The 11,401-nt window shown below is 37.5% G+C and overlaps 2 protein-coding genes across 3 annotated transcripts; one reads left to right on the top strand and one right to left on the bottom strand.

Annotated features, from left to right (window-relative positions):
• Positions 1-6: 6 nt before the first annotated feature.
• Positions 7-1,521, bottom strand: LOC104773862 (mitochondrial phosphate carrier protein 1, mitochondrial-like). 2 transcript variants are annotated; one of them, XM_010498532.2, is made up of 4 exons: positions 1,082-1,521; positions 699-914; positions 372-445; positions 7-254 (listed from the first exon to the last, which is right to left on the bottom strand). In XM_010498532.2, the coding sequence occupies exons 2-4, from the start codon at positions 796-798 to the stop codon at positions 144-146; spliced, it is 285 nt and encodes a 94-aa protein (XP_010496834.1). In that variant the 5' UTR covers positions 799-914; positions 1,082-1,521; the 3' UTR covers positions 7-143. The 2 variants fall into 2 exon arrangements, with proteins under 2 accessions (XP_010496834.1, XP_010496833.1); XM_010498531.2 differs by having other exon boundaries at positions 1,034-1,521.
• A 2,292-nt stretch (positions 1,522-3,813) lies between these two features.
• Positions 3,814-7,730, top strand: LOC104773864 (ammonium transporter 1 member 2-like). The gene is made up of 2 exons (XM_010498534.2): positions 3,814-5,173; positions 7,337-7,730. Exons 1-2 carry the CDS (start codon positions 3,814-3,816, stop codon positions 7,378-7,380), a joined length of 1,404 nt encoding a protein of 467 aa, XP_010496836.2. The 3' UTR covers positions 7,381-7,730.
• The last annotated feature ends 3,671 nt before the right edge of the window (positions 7,731-11,401 follow it).

The raw sequence follows: 11,401 nt of genomic DNA on the forward strand, positions 1-11,401 counted from the left end.
TTAATATTTTGGATTTTGTAATCCGTATATTACAAATTGATATAAATACAGTTACAAAGGGAATCATGGGAGTAATAACATCATTAGATCAGCTATTTTGAGGGTCATTGTCTTTCAGTCCATCAAGAGATTTTGAGGCTGAATTACCTTGTAAAAACACAAAAGTGAAAGCAATTGCCAATCGATGTGTCCTGCAGGGTCCTAACAGGAAGAATTCTGGTGAAAAGAGTAACAAACCCAATGTTCCTCACAGCCTGTAGCTCAAACAAATAACCAACATCAATTTAGAATACTCTGCAGTATGCTCGATGGTATGAAAAACTGCGAAAATGGAATTCATGTATTAAAAAAGTGACGGTTAAGAGTCTTACCTGCAGCACATTCTTGGCTTTGTTGTTGTAGAGGGACGAAAGAACCACATCTGCGAGGTTAGAGATGATTGTACCTATAACAACAATAGAGAACCAATCATTAATATCTACCATCAAAACAGTATGGCTTAAAGTTTCTAAGTTTAAAACCGTCAAGCTTGATATGGTAAGGGTATATGCGTCAAGCCAAACTATCAAATAGATCAATGAGAATCTGGAATCAGCTTTGATAGTCAACTATTGACCCTTTGATGTCTAAATGATCCAAACAATATGAATGCTGAATATAATAAAAGCAAGAACGCAACCAATATAGAAATAAAAAACCTGCAACAGAAGATGGATCTCTAAGTTTCATCAAATCCGAGAATGCTTCTCTCTGTAATCGCTTCAAGATATCAATCTGAACACAAAAATCACAAACCATGCCAGAATTAATTTTCTGTGACTGAAGGAACACCACTTGGATATAATCAGATTCTTCCCCCTAGTCCAATCCACGAGTAACAACTTGTTTGTGAAATCAATCGAAATCATATCAACCTAGGAAAGGAAACAACAAACTAAGAGTTAACTCCCAAGAAAAATTTCAACAGTCTAACTACAACTCTTCAATGAGCTACAAAAACTGATTAATCCCACACTAAAGATTGATTTTTTACCAGAAAAAAACTCAATTGGGGAGACATTCTGATTCATAACCTACAAACCTCAGCTTTCTCACAAGCATAATCGAAGGAATTCTGATTCATCGGCCTAACAGAAATAATATCATAGCTCTTTAGAATCGGATTCCCAGAATTCAAACTCTGCCGAAACGGAGTAGCTCATATGAGGCTCATGAACTTGGAGGATCAATGGAGCATCCTCTCACAAAAAAAAACAATCCTTTTACCCACAGCTTAAAAAATCCATCAGTCTTGAGGAACATAACACTTTGGTTGGATTTCTTCTAGATACCCACGGATTTAAATTATCATCAGTCTCTGTCACAGAGACTGGGAAACATAACACTTTGGTTTGATTGGATTTAGTTAGTACCCACGGCTTAAGAGAGTTTTTGGACAGTTATTGTCAAGTCTTCAGTCTTTTTAGACAAAGAAACATATCACAGGTATGAGGTCTTCTAATCAGATCACAGGTATATGGTCTTCTAAAAAACTAAAAGAATGTGTTGCTCTACTAGTTTGTTATGAGCCAATATTTACTAACTTGATAATATATTAATAATACGTAAAAAGTTGGGTGACAGACCAAAAAAAAATATGGCTCTGAAATCCATGTGGGTTGCTCCATTGGACATGGTCTAATAATAGCTCACTAGTTGGATTTATCTTCTTAAAAAGTCGTATAACTTAAAGAAGTAGACCGAACCGTGAAATTAATGAGATGATCAGATTTCATCAATTCATAGCAGCTGCCTTATTAGTTTCATTCTCATAGAGTACGGATCGAATGATCTACAGATCCCCAAGTTCACTTTGGGATCACGGATATATATTTATAGCATAGCATACATGACTCAACGAATACTCAAGTCCCAAACCATATTCTATCAAATACAATATACCTCATCATTTAATCTATATTACTAATCAAAGCTTCAAACCATTAATTAATTATTATTATTTTTTGTCACTCTTACATTACTCTCTACGTACTCTTCATCACATCCCTATCTGCTAAATTACTAGAGAAACAATCTCAACTACTCTCTCTTTAAATGGATCGTTCATGTGTCTTGATGATAGTCACAATCACCTTATTTATATATACTGAACAGTTGGTTGAATATTTAATTAAATTAAATATAAACCATTTTGATAGATCAGTTTCACACTTACGCATTGAGCATGTTTCACAAGCAACGATGTATCAGACGAAATGTACGGACCACCTTCGCTACATGTTGTAACTTTTGTTTCCTAGTTTGATCATGCTTCATTTATTTCTCTTTTTTTTTTTTTTCTTTTTATAAACCATTTTCTTTTTTTACTTTCACACTTATATTGAGCATGTTATAATTTTTGTTTCCTAGTTTTGATCATGCTTCACTTATTTCTCTCTTTTTTTTTTTTTTAAACCATTTTCTTTTTTACTTTCACACTTACATTGAGCATGTTATAATTTTTGTTTACAGGTTATAACTTTTGTTTTAATTTACTGAAAAAAATTAACTGAAATCGTAAGGAAAATAAAATTATACGTCATGGCTTAAAAGTTATAAAATTTATGTGAGTTGTGCTATGCTTATTTATTTTCCGAAAAGCTCTCATATGTTATGTTTAAAATTCGTGAGGATGAGTTTGCATTTTAAAAGACAAAGTGAAGATCGATTGACTTGAAATTATTATTGATATAATTTTCTTTGGACAAAGTAGGACTTTTTTTGTTGTCTTTTGATAAAGTGGACTTCATTATTATTATATATTATATTTCTTGTTACAGGCTCACGCACTATACAATCAATTTAATTGTCGTTTTATGACTCAACTTCCCAATTTTATTTATTTTAGTATTCATATATACCATGAAAATGTGACCGCACCGGATTAAGACTATTTGTTTTTGTTTTGTTTTTTACCACTATTCAGTCCAGTACATTAATTTCCCGTTTCTACAAAACCTTGAAGAAAATTTGCTTTGTTTTTTAACCTTGCATGTGCAATTCCCAACCAAAAAAAAAAGCCGTGCGTGTGCATGTGAGTCTTTACGTACGAGGTAAACACACTATTTAAAAGACATTTATAATATGTGCATTTCATATTTGGTAAAATTTGGGTTTTTTTCAAAGAAAGTAAGATTATTTAATTTATATCATGGACTTGGTGACTATCGTAATTTTTTGTCAAGCAAAACACATATATACTTTATAGTCTCAAAATAATCACTAATGCTACAATCTATACCGACATTTGAACTAGCACTACTTTACGAATAATAGTCCGAATTTTTATTTGTAATACTCCATCAAAGTATTTTTAATAAGAGTCGTGGACTATATATGTTAAAGTATCTTTTACCACTCTTACCTATACTTTTTATAACTCTTCATCACATCACTTTCTACTAATTTACTAGAGAAGTAATTGATCCCAAATTCCCAACTACTTTCTCTTTAACAATGATGGTTCATGGTCTTGGTTGTCACAATCACCTCTCTTTTTTTCCTTTTTTCTTTTGTTTATCTTTGTAGTGAATTAGCACGTACGGTTGAGTATTTTAATTGATTTAAAATATATTTCATGAGTCACTTTCATATGTAAATTGAGCTTGTTTCACAAGCAAAGATGTATTAGTTGAAATATGCATGGACTTACCTTGTGTATATATAGGTTAAAAGTTAAGAATATCCGCAAGGAGCTAGGTACTCATTTCATTCCATATATTCATGGCAAGTGAAACTTGTTCAGTATTCTCTTCCTCATTTCATTCAGTAAACATGACAGATGCTTCAACTTTCCTTTGCTCAAAGTTTTCTGAGATAACATTAGCCATCAATACTTCTTACCTTCTCTTCTCTGCCTATTTCTCTTTTACTATGCAAATCGGTTTTGCTTTGCTAACTGCTGGCTCTATTCGTTCCAAAAACATCATGAATGTCATGCTCACAAACATAATGGATGCTTGCATAGGTGCTATCTCCTACTTCATTTTTGGATTTGCCATAGCTTTTGGACCATCCAACGGTTTTATCGGTTATCATCACAACTTCTTTGCTTTGAACTCTTTTCCTGATTCCTCCGGCTACGACTTTAGCTTTTTCCTATTCCAGTGGACCTTTGCCATAACTCCATCGGGAATCACAAGCGGCTCTATGGCGGAACGTACACAGTTTATTGCCTACTTAATGTACTCGTTTTATTTAACTGGTTTTGTCTATCCCACAGTTTCCCGTTGGTTTTGGTCAAGCAACGGTTGGGCTAGTGCAACACGAGATCACAACAGCCTCTTGCTTAGCTCGGGTGCAATCGACTTTGCTGGATCCGGAGTGGTTCATATGGTCGGCGGGATAGCGGGTCTTTGGGGATCTTTCATAGAAGGACCAAGAGTCGGAATGTTCGATGGATCAAGAAGGGCTTCTACTGTACATAGTCATGATGTTCCCCTTGTAGTGTTAGGTACCTTCCTGGTATGGTTTGGTTGGCATGGTTATAATGCAGGGTCATTCTTAACTATCTTGCAAAGCTACGAGCAGCAGTTTCCTTACTATGGTCAGTGGAGTGCCATCGGACGAACCGCAGTGACCACAACGCTGGCTGGGTGCACAGCGGCATTGACCACATTATTCACTAAACGTTTCTTAGGATCTCACTGGAAGGTCACTGACGCTTGTACAGGACTACTGAGTGGCCTGGTTGCAATCACCTCAGGCTGCGCTGTTGTCGATCCTTGGGCTAGTATTGTGTGTGGCGTTGTCGCTGCGTTGGTCAAGATTGGACTGGATAAGCTAGCTAAGAAACTTAAATTTGACGACCCTCTCAATGCTGCGCAGCTGCATGGTGGTTGTGGCGCATGGGGCTTACTCTTCACCGGATTATTCGCTACCAAGAAGTTTGTGAACGAGGTTTATTCGGGCGATGGCAGTAGGCCGTACGGACTGCTGATGGGCGGAGGATGGAAGCTACTATCAGCACAGATCGTTGAAATCATTGTCATCTTCTCGTGGGTGACGTTGACAATCGTTCCCTTGTTTTATGGACTTCATAGATTCAATCTTCTCAGGATATCTACGGAGGAAGAGCTGGCTGGTATTGATATAACAAGTCATGGTGGATTTGCCTATCATTACGAAGATGAGGATGCGGTATCCAGAAGATCATTCGACCAGGCCTTAGGTGGGAGAGAAAGCTTCTAATAGGATGAAATAATTCAAAGAATAAAAAGAGTGTTTCATGCACTTCTGGGAAGATATAACTTGTGGCTAGCTAAAAGTGAAATGGTGAATAAATTATTTATGCGTATTTTCATTTTTTAATGTTTAATGTTTTTTTTGTAAACTTATGTGTTAAGTATTGAACGAAATTGGTTTAGTTCCCTTTGTTGTATTATTTTGAATACTTACAATATGGTTTGGTTCCGTTCGGATACAAATATACCCGATTCTTTGCTTTCTATTTATTATTTTGATGATTGGATGTATTTGGATAGAAAAACCATCACTCGTCAATTAAAGTCCTAAATTACAGTCTTAAAACTAGATCACTCATCACTTCTTAAACGACAATGTAAATATCACACAAAACCAGACTGCAACATAGACAAAACCTTTGCCTTAGTCATGAACTTCTTCTTTGGTAATATCTCCTTTGCCTTCAACTTTTGTATAGGATTTTCCTTACACCTAGCTGCCTTGTGTCCAGCTTGTTTGCAGATAATGCGTCCTTCCCTTCCAAGTGTTTCTTTTTGTGAATCTGTCATCTTCTTCTTCTTTGCCTTTTGATCTTGGAAACTTCTTTTTCTTACCTCCTTTCTTTCTACCAGGCAGAATTGGTTCAGGCGGTGTGGTAATCAATGATGTAAGAAACTTGGTCCACATACATGGTCCTCTAGCTAGAATGGTGGATCTTTCATAGTTTTATTGCTAAAGAAAAGTCCAGAAGAAATTCGACACATAATCTTCAGCATCTAAACTTACCTCCAGTATTGCACCATATGCATGTTCACATGAAATACCACTGATTTGCCACTTGCCACATGAAACATGTACTGCTTGGCAAGCTCACTCTACAAGAATCAACACTTAGATCAACATCAAAGCATTTATGTGTACCAGTCCAAATCTTACACCATTTAGCCAAAATCTTACTACCATAAAGAGAAACTTTACCTGACTGAGATTATTTGCTTTCCTCTTTCTCTCTATGATACGCTGCATAACTTGCCTTCGAATCATTTCAAGTATTGGAACCATTTGTTCTTGCCTTGGTAATCGTGGAGTTAAATAACTGTCACATTGTTAGCATTTATCAACATCCTCACAGACGCTTCCCAGTCTATAAATTGCCCGACACCAATACTAGAGGCATAAAACCTCACTAACAGAAGAAGCTAAGGATTTGAAAACTGTTGGATCTTTGGAGGCCCATGAGAAGAAATTATTCTTAGATAATAAAGGAGAAGGTGAAGGAGCTTTCCATGCACGTTTCAGGAGTATGAATCTAGAAAACAAGAGCAAACAAACATAGGTAAAACGAGTTACAGAGAAAATACGTGGTTTGGTTTCTGCAAAAGAGACAATCAGAATGAAAAAGTGTTCTGGCTCAAGAATGGTAGAATCAGGCCTAACTACGAAAGAAACGGAGAGAACCTGCATCCACTGTCGCAAAGCAGGACATCTAGTGAAAGATTGCAAAAACAAAAATGGAGAACAAACTCATGCCATTAAAGAAAATAATAAAGAAGAAGAAGAAGACTATCATATGTTCACACCAAGACAAGAAGGTCAAGAAACTCTTAAAGAGAACGTCTGGCTCATTGACAGTGGCTGCACAAATCATATGACTTCAGGTGAGAAACTATTCACTAACCTCGACACAAATTACAATGTTCCTATACATCTATTAATAAAGCTGTTTAGACGACTATAGGAAAGGAAGACATTGAAGTCACAACAAAGAAGGGCAAGAGACTCATCAGAGATGTTCTTCTGGTTCCTAAGATTGCCAAAAATCTATTGAGTGTTTCTCAGATGATCGCAAATGGATATGAAGTTACTTTTAACCAAAGGGGGCTGTATTATTTATGATCCAGTAGGAGGAAGATAGCTGAGATATCTACGATCAAGAAGAGCTTTTACCTCAAGTGGCGCACAAACGAAGAATCTACAATGATGGCATCAAAGGAAAACGCCTTTTCAGGTCGTCAAGGAGCTGGCTTGCTATTGCTGCAAATCAGGATAAGTCATCACCTGTGGATCATAAGAAAGAGATGAATGAAGATGGAGCTGAAAGAAACAAGTCAACAAGTGGAAGAAACAATCAAAAAGAGTCAGAAACTGAAGCTGTGAAGCTAAGATCAGTAAGTGAAGTTAAGAACCAGAAAAGTTCGGAAACAAACAAGAAAGGAGACAAGAGTAGAGAAACAGAAGATGTGGTCAAGGAACCAAACTGATCAAGAGGGTGATCAAAAGAGACAACCTGGAGAAAACTGAAAATCAGTGAAGAGACCTGCAAAACGGATGCAGAGACAGAGAAGAAGAATCAAGCGTCAAAGTACAAAAGGTTAAGGTTTCAAAAATTGGAAACCATTGGTAAAAGTGAAGTTGACAACCAGAGGCCAGTGCTTCAAAACCAAAACAGATTTTATGTTTCTAAATCCACAAGATTCCGATTAGCTGTTTACTGAAGACAACCCCATCTGCTCCAATTCAAACCAGAACCAACCAAAATCAAAAGTTTGACTCCAATTCAAAACCTTAAACGGAGATGTAATAATGTCAAAGGTTCAAGAGAAGCAAACTCAATATCCAAAATACTAATATATTCACCACACCAAGCTTCGTCAAGTCAATGCTTCATAAACACAGCACAAGTACAATAACGTATAAAGCCAATGCATCGTCAGGTCACAGCACTATGCAAATAAACATGTCAATGGTCTAAGTCTCTAAGACAAAACCCATGATACCAATGGATCATAAAACACAGTACATACGTTATTAACGCCAATGCATCATCAAGTCACAGCACTATATTGTACAATCCCCAAATTCAACAACCCTACTAGATTGTACAGTCTCAAAATTCAACAACCTTAGATATCTGAAACTTAAGATGATGTAAATAGCAATCGAATCACCAAAAATTAGAAATCAAATCACCAAATTCAAACCCAGAAACAGTCCCTAGACGAACCCAGAATCAAATCACAAAAAATTACTAATCACAATAGATATCTGAAACTTTCGAATTACAAAAAATTAATAATCAAATCACCAAATTCAAACCCAGAATCAATCTCAAGAAGTCGCATCACAACAGCGTCTTAAGTTACTATACCTGGAATCGGCACCTTTAAGATATGAGTGAACTTAGAGAAAGAAGACGACTCTCTTCTTCTCGCACGATCGGAGACGAAGAATCAAAATCGGTTTTACCTAATCGGGCCACCCGTTTATTTTGTCTAACTTTTTTTTTTTCTCAACATCAACATTTCATTCACCAAAATCAAAGTTACAACCAAATCATAGGCACATTACATTCACCTCTATAGACTTGGACCAAAACAAATGCAATGGTTGATCAAGTACAACTCTGGAACACTATGCGGATCCAACACTACCCAATCGATAACCATTGCATTTTTAAACCACTATGAGATAGATAACACTCCACAACTCGGAGTGAAATCATCTCCTAAACCACCTAAATTGACCAAATGACACGAAACACATACTAACACAGATGAGGCCTAAGCTACTACTGAAAACTGCTAAAAAAACTGGCTATGTGATCCTCATGATCGACGTGAAGAACTTGACCCAATAGCTTTAACACCCAAAGGTGCATTATCAGAAGAGCTTGGTCTCTCCGGCTTTCCCTGTTCCGGTCTTAAACCTAAAAACGGACACTACATCCGACTGACCCAACCAAGAGTCATGAAGCTATAATAACCGCCGAAAAGATGGTTCTCCGAACTAACTATACAAACCAGAATACTAATCATCAAAATTAGAAAGTGAAGCACATATTAGCATATCAACACCTCAGAGTGCAAGCTCAAAGAGACAACATCACTTCCGGTCAGTTACAAGACATTCACCACCTTGGCCAGACTGAAAAAACAAAAAAAAACAAGAAAGCCACCGCCCCTTGCTGCAGGACACCGCCATGGCTGATGTGAGAGGTAAGGTTTGAAGCTCGTCTAAGAAGAACCAAAACCCCACCACTGAAGCTCGTCGAAGAAAAGCTTCCGCCCTCACTACTCTCCGAAGCCCACAGACCACCGGTTTCCAACACAAACCGCCAGTGACAAAAACAGAACGGATTCGCCACAGATCCACCAGACATGGCCAAGAATCGACGCTGTTCAACAACGTCTTCGTCAGAGCCTTCACCGGCGACCTCCACCCAACAGATCTTCCCTTCACACACCGAGGATTCGCCGGATCCACCACCTTCGAAAAGCATCCAACCGACGGCGATAACTTAGCAAGAAGCGGGAGATTGAAGAAGAACTACAAAGAAGAAGAAAGCTAAAACGGGGCGGAGCCCTCTCCGGCGCCGGAAAGCAACCGGAGAGGCGGATCTAAAATGGCAGCGGCTCTCTCTCTCTCATGGCGATTTTAGGGTTTCTCTCTTTTTTTTTCAGACTTGTTAATAGGAGTAACTTGTTGAAACCCATTTACAATCCGTTAATAAACGAGTGTAAAAGATGCACCCAACTAAAATTATTTGATTTTAAAACGGGTTAGGGTCTAAAAGCAATGTATTGAACCCGTTAAGGCCCACAGGTATAATGCTCAGTTTAAGAGGCCATGTTTTAAAATTCACTTGCCCTAGGCGGTGAGAGTAAGCCTAGCGCCTAGCTGATAAATAGGAGATTAACCGGGATCTAGTTTATCGTATTATTTATTTAATTTATATTAAAATATTAAATGTATGTTGTTAAATAAATTCCAAACCCATAATAATGATAGATATGAGAAAATGGTTGCAAAATAGAAAATAATAATAAAGAAAAAAACGTCAAATCCTCACTCTAATGACAAAGACAACACTCTTTCTCATGTTGTACATACATGCAACGACAATAGCTTTTTTATTTTTTTAACTAATAAATATAACGGAAAATAGCACCCACACCCACTTTGGTGTAGACTTCTTTCAGGAAAACCTACTTTCCAAACTTTCTATACTCTTCAAGTTTGCTGCTTATGTGTCCATGTCCCTTTTACTTTTTTGTCCTCATAAGAATAGAAGGTAAGTGGTAAGTTAAAACTTACCTATACTTTATGTTGCTTTATTCTCCACCGTTGGATTGGTTGTTGCCAAATGTTTTAGTAGATGGGAAGATTGTTTGTGGATAAGAAACAAAAGTTGAAGGTAGGGTTTTTGTCCCCGTGAACGAGACATGGCTGCGCAGGTAGGTTTTGTGCCCGTAAAAATTCAATTGTGTATGTCGTTCGTGGATGACTGTGATATTAAGCTTTGATTTTTAATGCAGGGTGAAGATCCTAGTTTCTGTGTGATAATATCGAGGAGCTGGCGCTGTTCTGAGGACGGCGTTTGGGGATTCAAAGTTGACAATAAACTTTTGTCGCGTGTTGTTCCATTATCTGCAACAACAAGGTTACGAGAGTTAGAAGATTCAGTTGTTGGGGTATTCGGTTTGGTGGAGAAGAAGACAAATCTGAGTTACTGCATCCCAACGTTTATGGAATTGACGACGGAGGTGAGGACGCCTCCGGTGGTTGTGACAACGAATTTAGGTCTTGAGTATTATATTGAGATGCTTAGGAAGAACCGTGGGTTGAATTTGTTTGTAACATTTGAGGAGGTTAAGATGAGAGGAATGACTGACGAGGCTGAGGATTCTGATTGGAGAGAGGAAAGTCGCAAAAAACGTAGTTGGGGGTCTTCATGTGCACTTAGTAATAGCGGTAGCGAAGAAGGGTTTTTAGGAGAAGCATCAACAGCAGGTTCGAAGGCATTTTTTTTTAGACAACCCAGGTTGATGAAGAATATATGGCTGAGTTGGCAGAAATTGAGGGGAAGATAAAGGGCAGTAATGGTGAGCAAGTGGGAATTGGCCGTAGGTTGACAAGTACACAATTAGGTTGTGTGGAAGAATTTTTCAGATTGGAAGATAGTTTTGAAGATGTAGAGGAGGAAGAAGAATCTGTAGTAACAGATGTAGTTGTGACCCCAAGAAGCTATGATAAAGAGTTTTGGGGGAACTTCATTGGCGATCAGTTTGGTCGGGTAAACATGGTGGAGGTTATGTGTAACACAAACTCCTGTTTTGATCACACTGTGTTAGTTAATGGAGTTGTTCCTTTAAAAGAGGAGAATAAAGTGAGGACAAGT

This window comes from Camelina sativa, unplaced genomic scaffold (genome assembly GCF_000633955.1).
Source record: "Camelina sativa cultivar DH55 unplaced genomic scaffold, Cs unpScaffold00680, whole genome shotgun sequence".
Classification (NCBI taxonomy): domain Eukaryota; kingdom Viridiplantae; phylum Streptophyta; class Magnoliopsida; order Brassicales; family Brassicaceae; genus Camelina; species Camelina sativa.